This window comes from Astatotilapia calliptera, chromosome 1 (genome assembly GCF_900246225.1).
Source record: "Astatotilapia calliptera chromosome 1, fAstCal1.2, whole genome shotgun sequence".
Lineage (NCBI taxonomy): Eukaryota > Metazoa > Chordata > Actinopteri > Cichliformes > Cichlidae > Astatotilapia > Astatotilapia calliptera.
Window position 1 is genome coordinate 9,356,902 of NC_039302.1, and position 22,205 is coordinate 9,379,106.

The 22,205-nt window shown below is 40.9% G+C and overlaps 1 protein-coding gene across 3 annotated transcripts in view; it reads right to left on the minus strand.

Annotated features, from left to right (window-relative positions):
- trip4 (thyroid hormone receptor interactor 4) overlaps nt 1-22,205 on the minus strand; it is an 86,382-nt gene that overhangs the window by 27,728 nt on the left and 36,449 nt on the right. Inside the window, exon 13 of one of the 3 annotated variants that reach the window (XM_026162665.1) lies at nt 19,497-19,673. The exons of the other annotated variants lie outside the window; for them this stretch is intronic. Coding sequence (XP_026018450.1) covers nt 19,534-19,673 — 140 coding nt within the window. The 3' untranslated portion in view covers nt 19,497-19,533. Of the gene's footprint in view, nt 1-19,496; nt 19,674-22,205 lie in introns of those variants that run through there. 3 annotated transcript variants of the gene reach the window in all.

Here is a 22,205-nt window from a genome sequence, read left to right on the forward strand (position 1 = left end):
GGCAGTTGGTGCACATCACCATGAAAGGAAAACACCAACCATCAGGGTTAAAAACACAAAACACACCAGTTCCTGAAATAGCCACTCCAGACTGGCTCCATGTTTCTTTTTTAGATAAATTACTAATTTCAGTTGTACTAAAAGGTCAAAGTTATCGGTTTCAGGTGTGCGGCAGCTTTAGTTGACTAATGTTTCGAAAAGGCTGGTAGTTAGCTATAGGCGTTGGTACCCCTCCTCTCTACCATGTTCAATGTTTGCAGTGTTGTTTTCTTTTGGAGCATTTTTAATTACATTTTCTATAAAGTAATAAGGCTTGTTTTGTTCTTAACAGCACCAACAGCAATTTAAAAAAGAAGATCTGTGGTCTATCTTTAGTGAGTAAAATTCTAATTTTTTTATTTGTTTAGGGATTATCTGTGCAGTGTATCAAAAAAGTGTATGGATGCAACTTGCTAACTAAGCTTGGCATCACTGCTTAGAACTGGAAAAACTACTCCAAATGTGTCCATATATATATAGAAGGAAAGACAAGACATAAAGATGTAGTTTAACAACATTATATTGACTGATATTTTTCAGTAGCCAACCTGACGGTGTTGGGTCAAATCCATTCCCAGCCATCAGTAATCAGGCTATTTCCACAGCTGAAGGAGGAAGATGCAGTCGTAACACCACTATAAGCAGGGGAGCTCAGCTGGAGTTGGTGTGTATGTCTTTTGTGTGTCTGTGAGAGTGTATATATATATGTGTCCTTTCCTAAAAGCTCAGGTGCTCTCAGGCGAAGTGTGAAGAGGCAGAGAGAGAAAGAGAGCGATAAAGACTTAAAAGCTCATACAGTGAAAAGCTGCAGAGCCAGTTGAAGCGAGAGAAAAAAAGTCACTTCCTTCCCTACTCCTGTAAGCTTAAGAGACCTCACTGCCACTGTTTCTACTAGAAGCTGACTCAAATCTCAAATCATACATCTTTCCATATTTGCCTCCGCTATCATCAAGCAATATACATTTTATTGGAGTTTTCTAAACCACAAACTCCCCTTAACCATCCACGTGTTTAGGTGTTCTTGGTCCCACAGCACAATAAATGAAATATTTTTCATTTCTGGACTGACATTTGATTAAATCACCCAATATGGAAGCATGGAAGATTATTTAGAGGTTAATAAAAGCTTAGTCATGTATTTGCTGGCTCTTTCATTGTCATGGTTGGCTGTGTGGCAGGCAGGCAAGCAGGAGTGGTGGATCCAAAATGCAGGACTCAGACACAGAAGTTCAAGTTAAAGCGCAGCTTTATTGCTGGGAAAACCTCTTACTAAACTAAACTCACCAAAGGACAACAAAAACGCTGGTGGACTAAAACACTGAAGCAGAAATACTGAACTGGAGCTAGAGCTGGAAACAAAACACTGGTAACACAGAGGCAAAACACACACAGCTTGTTGAGGGTACGACGCAACACTGACTCAGAGAAACACAGGGACTAAATACACTGGGAAGTAACGAGGAGAATGAGACACAGAAGGAGAGCACACGAAACAAAAACACTAAAGCACAAGAAAGCCCCAAAACAAAACACGAGCCCAAAAAAAAAAAGAACAATTCAGGGGGCCGGCCAGGGGGCCGACAGCACAGGAGTCCAAAACAGAAGAGTTCAGGGGGCCGGCCAGGGGGCCGACAGCACAGGAGGCCAAAACAGAAGAGTTCAGGGGGCCGGCCAGGGGGCCGACAGCACAGGAGTCCAAACAGGTCAGGGGGCCGGCCGTGCGGAAGCCAACGGCGGCGACGAAGGAGACGACGGAGCAGTTCAGGGGGCCGACCGCGCGGAAGGCAGCGGCGGCGACGAAGGAGACGACGGAGCAGTTCAGGGGGCCGGCCGCGCGGAAGGCAGCGGCGGCGCTCCAGTGTCAAGCGTACTGGCTGAGGCCCGGTGGACACAGGACCAGACGGGGCAGGACCAGACGGGGCAGGACCAGGCGGGGCACAGGCAGAAGCTGGACCAGGCGTGGATGAAGACACGGAGGCTGGGCCTGGCGAGGCTGAAGGCTCTGATGAGGCTGGGCCTGGCGAGGCTGAAGGCTCTGATGAGGCTGGACCAGACGAGGACGAAGACTCGGATGAAGCTGGACCAGACGAGGATGATGAAGCTGGACCAGACGAGGATGATGAAGCTGCAGCAGGAGGCTGGACGGGCTCCTCGGGCCCTCCAACTGACGTGGCATGAGGCTGGACGGGATCCTCGGGCCCTCCAGCTGACGTGGCATGAGGCTGGACGGGATCCTCGGGCCCTCCAGCTGACGTGGCATGAGGCTGGACGGGCTCCTCGGGCCCTCCAGCTGACGTGGCATGAAGCAAGGGCTGGAGTGGTCCCTCGGACCCTCCAGCGGAGACATGAGACGAAGGCCGGAGCGGTCCCTCGGACCCTCCAGCGGAGACTAGAGACGAAGGCCGGAGCGGTCCCTCGGACCCTCCAGCAGAAGTCATCACTAAGCCAGCAGTCATGGAGGCCACTGGCTGACACAGAGGCGACACAGGAGCCTGAGCCGAGAGTGGCTGCTGAGCAGGCGACACTGGGAGCTGAGCTGCTGGAGACACAGGTGACACTGGTGTACTGGGGTGAAGGCAACGAGGATGCAGTCCCTCTCTTAAGGGAGGATGGAATGATTTAGTGATAAAGCTTGATGGGAACAGATGCTGATGCTGAGAATACCAGGCAGCGAGGGCTTCCAGGAGGGTAGCTGACTCTACCTTGCCTGGACCGCCCATGCCAAACAGTTCGAAGCAAATCCTGGCTCTCAGAGCTGTTATTAATTGTTTTAATCCGTTAATGTCCAAAAAACCAGCTGTGCAGAGGGTGGAAGACAAAAAGTTGTCGAAAAAGACCACCTGAAGGAGTCTCTTGGGGGTGTCCTCAGCGTGGATTACCTCCCGGCAGTAATTCCACAACTGCGCGAGATACTGAGACCGTGAGTCCGCCGGATCCATTTGATGGTTGCGTCGTTCTGTCATGGTTGGCTGTGTGGCAGGCAGGCAAGCAGGAGTGGTGGATCCAAAATGCAGGACTCAGACACAGAAGTTCAACTTAAAGCGCAGCTTTATTGCTGGGAAAACCTCTTACTAAACTAAACTCACCAAAGGACAACAAAAACGCTGGTGGACTAAAACACTGAAGCAGAAATACTGAACTGGAGCTAGAGCTGGAAACAAAACACTGGTAACACGGAGGCAAAACACACACAGCTTGTTGAGGGTACGACGCAACACTGACTCAGAGAAACACAGGGACTAAATACACTGGGAAGTAACGAGGAGAATGAGACATAGAAGGAGAGCACAGCTGGGGGAAATTAGAACTGACGAGACAAGCAAAGCAGGACACATTCACATAAGACACGGACCTACAAAGTAAAACAGGAAGGATCACACAGAGACGCGAACTTGACACAGTGGAGACAGCAACTAGGAAACACAGAGACATAAACCATAAGGCAGAGGACTCTAAGAACCGAGAGACACAGAGGGGAACTCAAACATGCAGACACAGACTTACACAGAACAGAGGGGACACAGAGAAACATGAAGGGCAAGGGATCGAAACTAGAAACTCACACCAAGTACAATAATACAAAAATCACAAAGAACTAAAACGCTGGGTCAGGAGACCCAGGACCCTGACATTCATTATGTTAGAAAGATCTTTCTGAAGACTAGAACACGTTCACATATTCCATCTTTTATTTCCTTTCTACTCATTTTTTTACACCATTGCAAGCAGCAATTTTTCAACTAGCATGATACACATACACATCAATATCACAAAAAAAGAAAAAAGAAGACACATTAAATGATAAATGCCTACTATTAGGGCTCCAAATGCTCAAAGGGAATCTGTTATACTTTTTCTCTAATATATTATATCACAGTGTTAGATCTTCATATTAAATGTAGCCACAATTTCAAGTGACTAAGCTTGATATTTTATTGAATGTTTTTATTGAAAAGGTGTCCGATGAAAATGTGAAAACCATTTGAAATGGGTCACCTGTACTTATGGCCCATCAGTTCCAGTAGATTCAGCTGCCTATTACGCTGTCTAGTGACTTTAGTTTCAGTTTATTCATAATTTCCAGTCCTAGGTGTTAGAAAAAAAGATTTAAAACCCACTGTATACTCTATATTATCCATCAAATGACAGGCCAGCAGATTAAGTGACAAGCTAGGGAACATAGTGGAGACAGCCATTTCAAAAACAGAGTACCCCTGGGAGACCGGAGCATTTCCACATGAATGGCAAAGTGCTTTGATAACTGCTGGATGTGTATAAGCAACAGTTTGCTGACTCTAATTTTGACTGAATAAATGAAGAGAAAAACCACCATCGTAGGTTTAATGACAAACTAACAGCATAGAAGAGAAACTCACATTACTCCACAGACACACCACAGGAGTCGTGCACGACGCATACAGAAACAAAACTGACATCGATCAAGCTGTGCGAGTCCAAGGAGGCTTGAAGGCAAATATAATCAAATACAAGCAAAATCAATAGTCTTTTTACTCTGTTATTCTTCAGAAAAAGGGGTAAGATTAATCCTCCTTTCAAGCGCAATCCGCAGACCATAATCCACTCGCTGCTACAATAATGTAAATGTACCATCGTACCCTCACTGCCACTATCTCCCTCCTTTCCTCTCTCGTTCTAGCGTACCCAGTACAAACATCCAGTTCATTACACTTTTGTTTTTAAGCCCTACACAACAATCAAAGAAAGAACAAAAAAATGAGATAAGACAATTTGGTCAGATCAACAAAAATGATATACTGGCTTTGCCAAAAGTGAGATTGTTGACAGTTTTTAACATTTAAACTGACATGAACAAGTCTAACAGATAAACTAAACACCACACTGATGTAAAACACACACACGCAGCATCTGGGTGCAATAAAGCAGGGCTGCACAATGAATCGATTGAAATCTTGATCACAATTTCGGCTTTCCACAGTAAAACGAACGTGATCGAGTGATGTTAAAAATGCGTGCTCCACCAAAAGACCGCAAAGCGAAAGCAAACCAAGCGCTTCATAAATCAGTGCCCGAACACGTGCCTGCATGCTCCAATCATAGCTGTTCCCTGCGGCGTGCATCTCCAAGTCTCCTGGACTAGTCTGTACGAGTAACGCTACGTTAAAAACACATTTATGCAACAAAATTGAAAAGCAATAAACATCTTTTTGTTACCAAAGTCAACAATGGTGACGAATAATTCTCGATCTGATTCTGATCCCAATACTGATTAAAATAATTGTGAGACTCATTAGGGCCATAATCATGGAGCCCAACAAAACAAGTGTTGAAAGTTTATTAGATAGTATTCCAATGCGATACTTAGTCCCTTGACTTTTCCCTCGACAGTTAGTGTTTATGTTATTCACCAACAGCAAACAATATATATCACAGTGTATAGCTCCTGTGGAAGAAGTTATGTTCCCAGGGAAATGGTATGCTGCATTTATCCCTTATATTGGGATTCTTTATTCATGAAATCATGGAGTTCACATGCTTTGTGTGTGCTCAGTATGGAGTAAAAGGAGATGCGTGCACTCACACTGAGAGGAAAAGGAGAACCTAGCGTTACTGTAAATAACAGCTATGGTCTAAAAACTCACACTGGGCTGAAATGACACTAGTGGATATAAATCCAGTGAATACATTAGCTTATTTTTAATTCATTTTGTCACGTCATAATTTATAATCTTATAAATAAATACCAGTTCAGTAAAATTGTGTTCTTGGATGTATTTATTTTACCTTATAAAGTCATGAAAATGATGTCTAAGTAAAGTCTGATATTGCTTTCCACATAAAGAATGACGTCCAGGCACAGTGAGGACTACAGCTTACTCATTTAAAACGTATCAGAGCTACAGTCAGTATGAGTAAATGTATCTGCATTAGATCAGAAGTGGAAAAAGCTGTATCAGTGCATCCCTATCTCAAATATGGCTCATTTGAAATGCACAAGCACAGTTTGGCAGAAGCATCTTTTACAGTCTTATGTGGTGCTTCACTGATTCATTGAGGGCTTTCAAGTGATTTATCTCTGTAACCAGCTGTAACTTTAGTACTGGTTTGGGAGAGTACAAGTGGAACATCATTTTACTGTCCAATCACGGTCCTAAGAAAGAACAATGTTTCTCTATCTATCTATTTATTTATTTATAAGGGGTGCAACGATACACAGAATTCAAAGGAGCTTGCAAAGAAAAGCGTCTGGACTTCTTTAAGTTGCTTGAAGACGTTTCACCTCTCATCCGAGAAGCTTCTTCAGTTCTAAGGTCAAATGGTGGAGAGTCCCAGATATAAACCTAGTGGGAGTAACCCCCCACAGAGGGACAAAAAGACCCCCTGATGATCCTCTAATCGCCTGAGCCAAGGTGTGAAACTGGGTGTGGGTCCCAATCAGCCAGAGTTTCGGGTGAGTTCATTGTGAAACCTGGCCCCACCACAATGAACACACCCGAAACTTTTTTGTCTGCTTCCACTTGTCTTTGTACTAGGATGATGTCGGAGTAAATGTGCAGTCATATTCGTTGTGTTCCCACTAGTGCTGTCAGCGTTAATCTGAAATGACGTTAACGCCACAACACTGCAAATCTCCGTTAACGAGCTACCACGGATCGCCCCGTGCGTGGGGCTGGACTGCGTCAACACATTAGCGAGCAAACTGCGCTAACGCAGTAGTTCCCATCAATGTAATTGAGCATTGCGTGGCACATCCGACATACTGTTTTACTTTTGTCCATGACGCGCTTACCTTCAGGGTCATACGTCACATGAAGACCAAAATAGTTCCCAAGTCCAGATCTGAATGAGGGTGGGGGAGGTTCAATTTGCCATGTTGCAACGAGCTTAGCTTCTATCTCGCTAGCTTGCGCTGCGCTCAGTGGATCTGCGCTCGACAGTGCAGCCTAGGCGGAGTAGTCGAACGCAGATCCACTGAGCTCTCAACACAGACAGCATCGTCAGAAGAAAAGTTGATAAAATAAATTACAAATGTTGTATTGTTCGATACATATGCGTACTGAACCGAAAGCACTGTATCGAACGGTTCAATATCGATACGAGTTGCACCCCTACTACCTATCTATCTATCTGTGTGTGAGATTTGAAACACACACAAAAGAAGTATCCTCTGTACTCTGGAACATGCAGCAGATTGCCATTGTTAGATTTTTCATGTCTGGCCAGAGAGCGCACACACAGCCAGCTCAGTAGAGTGAGCCACTTACAGTTGCTCAATAATCCATTTACTTGCATTTGCTGCTGCCATGACTGTAATTTCAATCACACAGACACGAGGCAGATAAGTGGGGAGCTCACTACTGAAAGGTGCCTGGTGGTGACATGGGTTGAAATTAACCAGTGGTTCCTTGCTTGCTCGTCTGGCACGCCACAATGATGGGAACAGAAAGGCGTAAAATTTAGGTTAGAGCCTGGACTTCATTCATTCACAGTAACGGATGGATGGGAATACAAAGCTGCTAAACTTGCCAATGGAGCGATTCTTTACCTTACTTATTCCAGCAGACACCAAGGACACTGTAGAGATTTCTTCTCATTATAAACGGGCATACTTTAGTCTCCCTGAATAAACTATCAACCAATTTTAAGACTGAGAAATCATTCCCATTATTAATAATTTAGATTATGGATGTATGCTGGAGTTTTCAATGAGCCATTATTTCTTGTGTTGCATAAACAAAACGTTGGTACTGCACTTCCACACCTCATTACAAAACTGATCACTCAAGAGGTTGTAGATTTGGTGACCACTCTCATATCATGCGATGAGATCTAGTAAAAATTTACATGATGACAACATGTATGCAATAATATATTGCCAAGAGAATATTGCCTGTGTGGCATAGTGAGCCATAACACCACTGCACCGTGTTTCCAGGCAGCTTCTTTTCCCCACAAACCATTTCTTGCTGCCTCGCCTCATTAGCATTGCAAATAGCACCTAGAGCAAGAACAGCGATGGCAGCAGCAGCAGAGGAAATGGGACAGAATTAACAAATTATGTAAGAAGTGTGGAAAGGAATGAAGGAACAGAGTGTAGCAACAAGAAGGTGGGTGACAACGAGGAGGAGGTGGGAAGAGCATCTTACAAATCTGATTACACCTTAGACTTGACAGTCTGAGATGACATCCACTTTCACTGGTGCCATACCTCAATCTTGCTGAGATTAGACACCTTTCTGTACACTGCTTTTCTGCACAACAATAAAAGAAAGATGCACCAGCGCTCGCAGTGAGATTACGTAACAAACGACTTCTACAGAGTGGAGGATTTAGTCTGATGTTCTCTAATATTTACAGACAATTTAGAACTTCTTTCACGAGTACATAATGATTTAAACACATTTTCAAAGTCACATTATTGATTTACGATCGAGAAAAGAACAATATTTTATGCTACGGTGCCAGAGAACATCGCCTGAGAGCAGGAGCCTATTTCTCTGGGAGAAAAGACTCAAAGACTTGAAAGCGTTATTCCTGTAAGATGCTCATGTTTAGCTGCCATATGAATATGCCTGAAAAAGAAATTCTAGCAGCTATTAGGGTTAATACAACTGTACAAGCAACACACAAAAGGAATCAATAGATGTGGGAGTTGAATACATTAAGCAGACAAAACAAAAGCGACAATAAAAGACGCCAACAAGATAAAAAGGTAAGTTGGAATGCAGCCTATAACCTGTTTATTGACACTTCCTCTGCTGTCAGACAAAAACAAAAAGAACACTTTGGTTTTTATGTTATACACCTACCTTATATGGACTTTTCATCGTCGCTGACTGAGAGTCTCCGCTGTTATTTAAGGTTGTATTATTTTCTCTACTTACCACTGAGTGCCTGTTTTGCTGTGTGTACTCCTCGAAACACACGAACCTCGAAAAGTAAAGATATCTCTAACTGTCAGAAGTACAATATCAAGGTCAGAGGTAACCAGAGCCAGTGCTGGTTATCTATTTGGAGATACGCACATGCATCACACTACTACTAAAAGTTTTGAACCACCCCTCATTTCTGGTCTTGAGCAATAGTTCTTCAACGATGTTGTTGTTGTACGTGAGCATTTTCAGAAGAAAGTCTTTGTTAAGCAACTTAACACCCACCTACGAATAATTCAGGCATAAAACAGTCACCTAACTCAAAGGAAGAACTACTGTTGTGGTGTATCTTTAGTCACTTTGTTGCTTGCAGATTGTCACAAAAACATGAAATTTGTTCCCATTTCTTTAGCTGAATCTAAAAAAAGATCATGCAGTTTGACAGACACAAAATAGTATTGTTGCACCACCAAGTTGATTCCTAAAGCGCTATTAGCTAAAACAAAAACACTAAAAGAAAAAGAAGCTGCAGGCCTAAAAGCTACCTATACTAGATTAGTATCTAAAGGTTATGTCCTTAAAAAATGAAAAAAAAAAATTGACACAGGACCTCAGAGATACATCTAACCCTTCAGTTGTATCTACTGTTGGTCTCAGTGAAAATGAAACATGGAGAAAAAGCTCCGGTATGCCCCCCCCCCCCAAAAAAAAAATACAAGACCTTGAATGAAAATCAATGCCAATATGTCCTTTGGGGTAGTGAATCCAGAGGTCACATTTCTGGTTCAAACTCTCATTTTATGTATTTATGGTGAAGATCAAGACAAGTACAACAGTGAGCATCTACGTCCATCTGTAAAACACAGTGGAGGCTCTGCCATTGGGTTGCATTTTAGACAGTGGCGTGGGGGATGTTGTCAAAATTGATGCAATTATGAAAGCAGACAAAAGCTAACAGACTTTGATCCAAGTGCAATACCAAATTGGAATTGTCTGATTGGCAACGCCTTCATTTATCAGCATGATAATGATCGAAAACACCCTGCCAGTGCAGTAAAAGTATACCTCGGTAGACAATGGAACACTATTAGTCATGGATTGGCCTCCCCAATAATGTAACATTATTAAAAAAGAATAAAAAGGCAGACAACATCAAAAGAAGAGCTTTGAATGCCAATCAAGAAGCCTGGTAAACTAATCCTGAAGAGAACTTAAAGAAATGACAAGAAAATTGAATAAGAGTTCGAGCTGTGTTGAAGAAAAAAGATTCTACTAAATAGTGACTTTGAAGCTTGTTCGAATTGTACAAACTCTGTTTTTGTCTTAAATATTATATTTCCACATACTATTTCCTATTTTCTTGGTAAAATATATGGGTCAAGGCTTTTGTATACTACTGTGGATATATAAATATTATATTTTAAACACTATGAGCTGCAATCCTAAAGAGGCTATACTGCACAGGAAAAACACTGGCTGTGCTGAAGTGAGCTCATGTACTAGTGGGTAATGCACTCTGAGAAATGCTGTAATGAAACGGTATTGAAAACGAGGCCAGAAGGAAGAAAAGGCCAGGCCCTGATGTAAGTGTCACTACTCATCATCTGGTGTAGTCAAGGTCAGGACCCCATGTGGTCCCATGGTATTTCTGTTTAGCTTTTAAAGAAATGGCCAGAGAGAAAGATTGGTGCACCAAGATTGCTAGCCAAGGCTCCAGTTGATTGCCCTTTATTTCACTGACCTTGCTCAGAAAGCTCTCTTTTAACAGAGAGCTAAAACATTTCACGATAAAACCATTTTCAATAACTACGGCTGCTGAATGTTGGCGTTTCCTGAAATCTCTGCTTTCCTTTGCTCAGTCACTAGAAATAATACTAATGGAAAAAACCCCAAGCTTCATCAAAGATCTGACGGCAAAGGAAAACAGTAACAATGGTTTTAAATGTCAGCAAATATTTCTGTCTCTGCACTTATTATAATTGCTTGTGACATGTAATGAGGCAGGGTTCTCTCTGAATCAGTCTGCCAATTATGTGGCGTGAAAGCTGGTCTGGTTTGTGTGGTGTGTCTAACAAAATGTGGAGGCCCCTCTCGCAGTGGGGGCCGGCTCGACTCGGATGCTTCTGCACCGTGGCCGCAACTGCTCAGCACTCAGTGGGGGTAACACAAGGAGCCCTATAGTGCGGTAATGCAATATTCATGGTGGGGTGTGAGCAGAGCAGTTAAACACAGCAGAGTTGTGAGAAGACCTTGCAGCCCTCTATCAGGGAGCAGCTGCAGCTCGGGCTTGTTCCCCTCTCCAAAGCCGATCCTCATGCTCAAGTATTGTGTCTTTCTTTCTCTGCCCTCCCCTGTTCCCTCTCTGCTGCCTCTCACTCAACCATTAATTTTTAATCACAACTTAAATGGCTGCCTTGGCTGCGGCTGTGGGGGCAGCGAGTCAAGGGCTCTTGCCTCTGGTTACAAAGTAGGAAATAAATTTGAAGAGATCAAGCTAAACATACATGGAGGGTGAGGACTGACTAGCGAGAAATGTAGAAGGAGGAAAGATATCAACTTGCTGCTGCCATTACAGCTTAATTAGAATTTCAACTCTTTCATCTTAGACTTTGCATTGCAACAGCTACAGGAAATTGAGATCAAATTAAGATAGAGAATTGGATATTTTTTCCTTTTTTGAAGGATTTTTGGAGGCCATGAGAAAGAATGAGAAGATGAAATGAGCGGATTTAGATAATATAAGACAGATATTTAGATCTGCCAAATAGCAGACACATGCTGATACCAGAGCTTAAAACAATGAATCGATTAACAAAAAATAATAATAAGCAACAACTGCATTACTCCAGCTAGTAAATTACAAATTTGCTTCTTCTCTTTGCAATATGCAATTTTAGACTGTGTGTTTTGGGGTTACGCAGTTTAAGCAAGCTCAAAATATCAATTAGGACGTGAGGAAATTCTAAGTGTTGTTTCATAGACACAACAAATTAGTTAGGTGTGATGATAATCAGAAAATAAACGCTCTCAGAAGCAGCAAAATGCAGAGAGTATAAAAATACCGCTCACAGCAGGAGTATATAAAGAGCTGAAGCACTTCTCCGTGAAGGACGAGGTTGTATCGATGTTGTCATGAGGTGGCAGCACTCAGGTTTTCCCCTGCATTATTTATTTTCCGTACTGGGGTGGTCTGACCCACTCTTATAATGAGAGCTAGAGTCACGGTCTGTTTGGAGTCCCGGGGCAACGGCGTGCAACCGTGTCCCTGGATCACTGCTCAACCACACAGGCCTCTACACAGCCACTGTTTGCTCAGACTTCACTTGGACTGTAAAAGTCAAGCCTTGTTGACACATCTGTGCCGTCTCTCCCCGAGGCTAATGGCTATTACATCTGTCTGCTTCTTTTCAGAGCGAGAGGAAAACTACAAGAATCAAATGCTTTTTCGAAAACAGGCAAAGTGAAAACAGTGACAGATGATGGAAAGCTGACAGCCGCCTCTGAGGGGAATTACCGCTGCTGATGTTTTCTCGCAAGCGCAGTCAGATGATCACATTAGTTAAGATGTGCTTTGAAAGAAATGTTGATAGCTCTGTAGCAGCAGAGTGTCAGTGTTTACACTAATACCACTGTGCTTTTCACAAGTCTGTCTTTACATTAATAGGTAACGCAATATTTCTCTCAAGGGCGCCTAACATAAACATAACAATATAATAACATCTGGCTACAAAGTGCTGCAGGGAGACCCAGGATATTAACGCTGCTGTAAGACTATTATATAAACATTTAATAACACATACAGTTTACTCTTAAAAAGTACATTCCGTTTTTTATGCATTCATTTATTTGACAATATAAAAACCTTTTAACAAAATGGATTTCATAAGTCTGAAATTCCGTACATAGCAAACCTCCAGAATTTGGCATGAGTCGAAGTCGGATTGCATGTTCTCCCTGCGTCTGGGTGGGTTCTCTTCTGATTCTCCAGCTTCCTCCCACAGTCTAAAAACATGTCTAAAAACATGCCTGTTAGGTTAACTGATGACTCTAAATTGGCTGGAGTTGTGGGCGTGGGTGTGAATGACTGTTTGTCTCTCTGTGTTAGCCCTATCATAGACTGTTGACCTGTCCAGGGTGTACCCCACCTTTTACCCTTGATAGCTGGGATAGGATCCAGCCTCCCTGCAACCTAAACTGGAAAAAGCAATTAAGGAAATGGGTAAATTATATGCTATATGTGCACTTGGACCTACACTTATACGTGAATTGAAGTGCTTAGATTTTTTTTAATTACACAAAAACGAAGTATCCCTGTAATTCCATTACTTCAGACAGGCACGAGTAACCTAACTAACATCTTAAAGTGAATACGCAATTACAGCTATTTAAATGGAATCATTATTCATGCATAGAGCCTTATTAGGAGTGATTACTGACTCTTGACAACCATCAGCAATACTTCAGAGATCTTTCCTTTCTTCATTTAGCAGATTGACAGTTAATCCCGCTACCCAATTCGCTGATAGCGTTACAGCTTTGCTATTCTGACATGAAGGGGAAATAAAACACACAGTCAGCATTTGAACTGCCAGCATAATGGGACCGGCACAGTACAGATCAGTATCAGAGAGCATGCATAATATTCTAGCTAACATCCATAATTTTCTACTGCATGCCAGGAAGTTCCCTGACACACCACATTTGGATGCTATAATATTAATGTTAAAGTAGATCATTAATAAAAAAGTAGTCTGAAAATATACTTTTATGTGGGGCTTATTTTAAAAAATGGCTCAAGTTATTAAATATATATTGAGTTTCATCACCTCAAAAAGGGAAGTTTAATAAAGTAGAATTTTAAATGTTTTCAGGCTACTTCATTGATGAGATTACGACGTGTTTATACACCACTCTGCAATCATTAGATTATCAGTAGTTATTATTAATCTCTGGCTCTTTTCCAAAGTGGGTCTTTTATCCCGTCTTCAGCCCCTCACCCCCAGCTGGTCGCAGCAGATGGCTGCCCCTCCCTGAGCTGGTTCTACTGGAGGTTCCTTTAAGTGAAAAGGGAGTTTTTCCTTCCTACTGTAGCCAAATGCTTGCTTAAAGGGGAGTGTTGAGTTTTAAACATATATATATATTTAAATAATTGAACTAAAACTGATTTCCCTTGACTCTCCCTTTACAGTGACCCCAATCAAACAAGCTTAATTTGACCACATCTCGCACAGCTGAATGTTCACTGTTGATGCTGTTATTGTGAAGCAAGGTCAACATCGGCAAACAGCTGAATACACTCATTAATTCTTCATGATTTATGATACATTACTAACTGGCTAAGATAAAATGGATCAGCTCTAATTTTAGACAGCGTTATTACAGTTCCTGTTATGTTCAAACTCATTTCTTCAAATGTTTTCTTTGACCGAAATGGCAACATCAAAATGTAAAAACACATAGCTGGGTAGGTAAACACTCACCAACAGCTTATTGGCCATGTCTAGTTTAACATTCTCACCTCGATCAGCTATTCGAACTGTGCAAATAATCCACCCATTGATCTTTAGTTCCTTAACTGACAAATAAACAAAATCAGGGCCACAGCCCAACTGCAGTCTTGCTAACTAGCAGACCGCTCGTAATTACTTCAACACAAACACAGAGCCAAATGTGCGTGCACATACCTGCTCATGCACACACACACACACACACACACACACACACACACACACACACACACACACACACACACACACACACACACACACACACACAGGAGTAATCGCTCACTAATCAAGGACATTGATTACATCGCAAAACACATCTATCTGCACTCTACCCCCCATCCCCCACCGTGCTGACACCGATTGAAATGTGGGAATGAAAACACAAAACTGAGGGCACACAACATAAAGGTGGAGCTTAAATGGAGAAGAAGGCCAGATGTTTTAAACCGGTCTTTTGAATTATACATTTCACAATAAGTAATCTGTACTAGAGTGTTATATATTTACAATGCAGCTAGAAAAAGGTGCTATTAATGTATAGTGTGTTCACCAAGTAATATAAATGCTGCACACGAATGGAGACACAGAAGAAAGTGTGTTGAGTTTGCTGCTTTGTTAAGTCGATGAGTAGCCGCGTGCTTGAAACCCTGGATCTGGGTAGACTGTGCATAAATAATTAGCTGTGTTCTCTGTAAGCCGCAGGTAAGATTGAAACCAACTGTGTGATGAGCCAAGCAGCCATGTGAAAAAATAATTGTTTTTTTTCCCTTCTCGCCTGGAAAAAAGTGAAGACTATTTGTAGCATTAAAATAATTTGGTTACAAAACCTCTAATTTGGAATTGAGTGTAAGGTACAAGTATTACTCTCCCGCCTGCCACGTACCTGATGAGAAAACTAATTTTTTTAAGTGTCACCCTCTCAGATACCATCAGAACTTGATCCAGAGATAATCTATAACTACTCGATGCATCTCGATGAAGGACACAGTGCAGTATATTCAAATGCCTTTATCACACAGACAAGGATACAAGCTGTTCAAACCAGTGCCACATATGGTGTGTTCACACATTCACTGTAAAGATTAAAATAACAGTAGCAATATGAATAAAAAAAAAAAACAGCCATATGAATTGTACAGAAAGGATGCTGCACACACAGCGACGTGACACTAAAGACAGCAGTAGCACGTCAAATGCTGACTGATATGTATTTTGTAACGGCGTCTGATAAAGGCAACAATGTTTGTTAAGATAAGAAAAGACAAATCTCTTGTTACAACAAAGAGCAATTTCTTTACACTGCCTTTTCACCCTTTAGTAAAATATAAAGCCAGAAGGTTTCATTACGAAGGGCAGCTGATAAAACCTCTGAGCTCAACTGCAATCAAATGCTACAAAGCTCCGAGGCAAAGCATGTCCTGCTGGGGCTACACAATATTTAAAAATGTTTTTTTTTTTTTTAAATACGCTCTTAGTTAATTTTCCAAACCAAGATCTGGCTTCTACTTCAAAGCATCTTTTCCCTTACTCAACTCAGTGAAGGGAAACAAACATAGTAAAAAAATATTCAACATATCGTGTCTCAAAATGTAAAGACATCCTTTCAATATCCTGTCAGCACCAAGACGAATCGCTCGCTCTTTTCACTGGGGCTGGGCAATTAATCAAATAACTCCATTAATCAACATTATGACTTTCTAACCGACCTAATTTTACTCATGTCGATATATTCAATAAATTAAATCTTTCACGCAGGCAGTCAGCCAATCTGCAACTACTGTAGCTGCCTTATCGTGCCCAGTTAGTGTATCCTCATAACCTTTGTTAACTGGGGTGTAAAACAAATCTATTTAAGATACTAAGCCAAAATGTAAATAAATAAATACTTAGTTGGGCTCAAAGTCAATTTTGTTTTCTTATTGCACTGTAAAAATGTAAAAATATACACATTAAAACCCATTTTGTAGTGAATTATGTAACGGTTACATCACTGTAATATGGATTTTAGGTAAAATCTCCCATCACTATCACTGTAGTCTGTTAGGCTTTTGTAATATCATAATGTGCATAACAAGCATAACAATCAATCCCTGAAAGCTCATAAAGTTAAGAGGTGGCAAAAGATGCTCACCAAACTCAGTGCAGACCTACATGTCAAACATACGTGGAGGTCAGGTGAGTTTAGACGAGCAAAGAAAAAACGCGTAATCCTTTCCCAACACAAGTAAAAAAAGAAGGCCATGCTTCATTCTTCATATTGACTTGGATGCCAGCTAACACATTCCTCTGTGTGTAAAGTCTTGACTAAGTATAGTCTGGAAACGACTGATCGCAGAGCTTTCTGCCAGTGTTCATTTACTGAAACATCCCAATTTTAAAACAATGCAAAAACACATTGTTATTCATTCAGTTATTTACAGTTCCTAATTTAGCATGCAGGAGTGTTGTTACTGAATCTGTAAGGACAAGCAGATCTAGCATGGCAAAGTTTATTGCTTGGGGCTCTCTCTGGCTCCCATGTCTGTGTGCTCTGGTCTCTACTCAGCAGCTCAGCTCCCTCCTCTCTCTTCTCTTCTACTCTCCCCATTAACCGGCTGACAGATCAGTAATAAACACAGCCTGTCACCTTCAAGGCCTGCCTCTCATTTACTAGAGAACACATGAAACGCCACTTGCTCATTCCCTCTCTATCTCCCTCTCTCTCTTTTTTTTCCCTTCATCTGCTGGGCTCATTGGAGCTGAAACCCGATTTTTGGCCCCTGCAGCCTCCGAGGCAGCAAATTCTCTTCTGCACCCAGATAGTCCTGAGAAAGGCATGAATATTAAATGGAAAATCCATGAATAAATAACCAAAAAAGGACTTCCGTTGCTCTAACCTCTTTCTGTCTCCCAGCAGTGGACGACAGAAGAAGAAGAACAGCACAAGGGAGAAACAGAAGAGAGAAAAAAAGAGAAAATCACGACTATCTCAAGAGAAAAGATGGACATTTGTTAGGTAATTTGCAATCCCATGGTGCAGTGATTTCACACTTAAAACAAAAACGGTAATCACAAGGTAACAGTGTAGCTGATGGTTAGTAGAACAAAATTAAGATGCAGTATTTTCTCAGGGTATATGTTGTGTGATTTCCATACTGAGTGATTATGGGCTATACATATTGCAAGAGCTCAATAATGTATGCACACAGAAAATTATAATCACACTGAAAGAAGAGCAGGAAGTGAGATGTTGAATGTTTAGCAAATAAATAATGAGAAATGTGTATTTTTGATGTGTAGTCCCCGGGCTTGTGGCTGTTACACAGAACATGTAAATATGGATTTCTTTGCTTTAAGCAATTCCCTCAAGAGTACTTAATAGGTTCTGCATTTTTTACAGAGCAACCTGGAGACAAATCATATGATAAACATGCAATGGAGCTACTACACAACAAAGTACTGTCTGTGTGTTACTGGGATATTATGCGTTTCTGTGGGATAGTGTTACATACACTGTTAATCGAAGTACCATCTCTAATACAATTCACTTAACTGAATATCAGAAGTAAAATAGTAGTTAAACTTATAATCTCAGCAACAATACTGGTGCAGCTGAGCTGTATTAACTTACTACGAATGGAAAGTCCTCTGCATAAAAAACCCAACTGATTACAGGCAGAGTAAACTGAGAAGCCTCAACTGTGTTGTGTTTTCTTCTAAAATAAAAGGCAACACGGGAGAGAAAAGGAATAAACAATAACCTGTGTTTTTGGCAGAGGTAAACTGATGGACTAATCATTATCCGAGCAGTGTTTTACTGTTTGCTAACAGCACGTGTGTTCAAGTAATTTAATTTTCCCTGCTGACAAAGAAATACCAAGTTAGACCTTTCCAAGAGTGATTAATGTAAGCTTATCTGAAAGCACGAGTTACTCGAGACATCCAATAGGATCTAGTGCTACATCTAATCTAGGGAAACCGGTGGCTTGACATTGTGCTGCAAGCACAATTCTTCAGACAGGAAATAGCCTTACAAGCTCACTGCCTTTGAAAGGATTGCTTAAAAAAAATAGTTTGCAATAATAATGCAAATACCAGGTCAGCTTGTCTGCAAACAGACAGTTTATGGACAAGTTGCACTGATTACAGCGTGTTAGCAATCTGTCTGGTGATCAGATGCAACTATTTGTCAATCAACTGGAAAGAATTCAGTGCGATCACTGGAAAACCACTGATTTTTCCTTATGAGAAGGTTGTTTCTCATAAGAAAAGGCAAAGGCATAACTAACAGTGGTATTATAATTATTAATAACATCTCTCAAGAGTGCATGTTTTCATCAGCATTCAACAATTTAAGTTAACATCTTTATCATAGTTTCTATCAATGGTCCACTGGAGAGAAAAATATTACTAAATACTTTGGCGAAATTGCTTTATTGTATAATGTCAGCATAAAAGTAATGCTGTGATATTATGCTTTCCAACTATTTAGAGGGCTTTTAAAAAAGATGAAAGAAAATGTTGGCGGCACTTCAGGCTTAAAGAAGAACTACACTGTCAACCTTGAGGTCCTCGGGGGGAAAAAAAGACTCCAGTTTCCAGCGATTTTCAGATTATATATGTCAATGAATTACACTACTTGAGATTCCATCGTGACCTGGTGTCGAAGCTGAATTTCTCATCTTGGCAATTATACCCTTGACTTCCTTTCTTGTCGTGAGAAACCTGAACAAAAGAGAGCTCTATTGTATCTGCTGGAGAGCCATCAGTGTGACTAATCTGTGCAGCAGAAGATAAGCTTTGTTCACAAAGTACTCAGTGGAGTCATATGTTCACAAGTTACTCTATGTTCAGTGGAAAGTGAATGAAGAGCTCTTTAAAAGCTGTTAAAGGACTATTATTTACATCTCTAATAAGGAACAATTGCATTTTGGTTCTGTACTGTCCAAAACACTGCATGTGGTTACAGAGATTCATTTGCATATGTAGCTTATGTGCAAATGAATTATTTCCATCATACAATACTAAGCAAAAGACTGGAACCTTCCCTCAATTCATATATTTTGCTAGAAAAAGGGAAACATGTGGGACATAACACAAAAACAAAGTTTATACAGTTCCAGCAAGCTTAAAAGTTAATATTTGAGTATTTAAGTTTAAGTAGTCTTCAGGAATAGTTCTCCAGGCTTCTTGTAGGACATTAAAAGCTCTTCTTTGTATGGCTGCCTTTTGTTCTGCCCTCTGTCAAGAAGATCCGATACCGCTTCAACGGTGCTCTGGGGAGGCCAATCCAGGACTGAGAGAAAAACAAACAGTGGGACACTATCAGGTATATTTTTACTGCATTGGCAGTTTGTTTGGGAACCAATGCCATCTTTTCAGATGGTATTTTATGGTGGATCATCTGTGTTCATAATTTCTGATGAGGCTTCAATAGATGGATCAACTCCAGAGCCAGATGCATGTCTCAGGTCCCGTGTCAGGTCTTTGCTGGATTGTTCCATAATTTTTAAGGACATGACTTTTAGATATTGTTCATATGCTGTTAATAGTTTTTACGTCGCCAATTCTTTTGTCCAGTTCGTCCAATTGTTTAAAGGACACCCTGCTGAGACATGTCAAGTGTTCATCCTGTTAGACCAAAAATACCATTTTAAGCCTGTCAAACTGTTTTATTTTTTTTCATTGACTCAACAAAAGAAATGGGAACAAATTATGTGTTTTTGCATCAGTGCCTAAAGACAGAAATTAAAATTGGTTTGTTGTTAGTTGCCTGTTATTTGCAGACACAACAGTGAATCGTACTTTAGTTAGATGTCTATTTCAAGTTTGAATGATTCATAGGTCAGTGTTAAGTGGAAAAACAAAAAATTACTGACTGAAAATGAAGTGAAAGAGCAGCCAATGTCCAAAGAATAACTGAAACACCTTCAGAAAGCCTTGAGAGCTACTGCTCAAGACCAATGCAATATAAATACTATATATTTTGCTTCTTTAAACCAAAGTACAAAGGAATGAGGGGTGGCTAAATACTTTTGCACAGTACTGTATAGTATGCTGAATAAAAGTCCAAGAATCCCAGTAGAACAAATACACACTGTAGCACAATCAGCCAGCGGTTCTTTGAAGCAAGCAAATTAATGCAAGATGGAAACACAAGGCATTCGCTGCCTGGAGCTAATGAATGATTCTGTACACTGATCCTCAACTGTTGCACTTCTAAATCATTGCTCAAGTCAGATGAATATAGGAATGCTTGTACATTTTTTTCTCTTATTTGAGAACTCTTAGACAAAGGCTTAAAGCCATGTGATTCACTCATGGAGCGTTACACTGGGAATGTACTCCTGCTTGAAAGCAACTGAATTTTACATTTTTGGATGCATCATAATAGGAAGGTCAACCCTGTATCTCATTACTTTGTTCTGCAAAAACTCAAGTAGCAGCTTCAGGCAGTCCAGTCAATATATCTGACAATATAAGACGTGATGGAGAGTTTAAGATAATAAAGGGCACAAACTACCTGTGCATGAAAGCAGGCAGACTAATAGTTCAGATCTCCAGCAGGCTACAGCACCTACGATTCTTAAATCAGTCTTGTTTGGTGGCTATTTGTGATGAATCCAACTGACTTGAGGTTCAGTTGCAGGAACACAGATTTCCTGCATGGATCCTTGAGTGCTACGAGATAATAAACTGTTCAGTGGCATTTGTTCTATTTCTTTTTATAATGCTGAAATACAGCCAGCTGTTATGACCCAGTGAACATTATGATTGCTTTTCACATCCTTTACTTTGTTTACGTCTGGGTTATTTTATGTAAGTGTTTAAGACAAGCCCCTGTCAGTTAATATTAGATTTATCAAGCATTGTATGGTTAAATGTCTTAAGTAGAGCGGCATATGGTCTGTGTTTTACTTTTCCAGCGCTGTGTACGTAGCCACTTCAGAGGATGTCAGGCTTAGAAAAAACATAGGGGAGAGAAGGTTATCTACATGAGGTATAGGAGAAGGAAATCTGGATTCATGTCACAGAGTCAAATAGCTTTCAAAACCCAAACGGACCTTCAGCTCACAAAGACGCACACATACAGATACAAATGTACACAGGATGTGACCATAAACCTTAATGCACATCCCTTATTACATGAGTGAGTCTTGACTGTACATCATTTTAAATGTCACAGACTCCTCCGCAGGGTAATGACTAATCAACTGAGTTTGCATCTCGTATTGCCATCACATACCAAGTAATGCAACTGGCTGCAGAAAAGGGCAGAATTCGATTCGATCTCAATCTCTGATTTGGGTATCGGCTATCGTATCCAATATCGTTCCTGTGTACAGTATTTGGATATGCTAGGTTTGCCCTAGCTTTTGCCATGTGGCCTGCAGATATGACAAATATCAGCATTTTAATCACATGAAATGTAGGCAAGAGCACAAAAATGACGAAGAACTAAATGACCACTGCCTGGTGAAAAAATCCTGTACGGCAATAAGATGATAATATTTAATTGTTTTAGCTGTCTTAATAGGATGGGATCACTACTGTTTCCATGAAAGGGACTATAGATGTTGCACATATATTTCAACATAAACCCTAACAGAGCCTGGCAGAAAATTTCAGCAGTTAATTCCTAAAAAATGGGAATCTTTAGAAAGAAAAGCAGCCTTTGCAAGCCGGCTGACATTCATTCAAGCTATATTTCCACAGTACTGATAGCAGAGTCCATCCATCAGTTTCAACAATTCATTTTTATATACAGAATGACACATTGCAGCACATTATAGTTTATTAGAAATAATTTTTAACCATTATGTAAGAC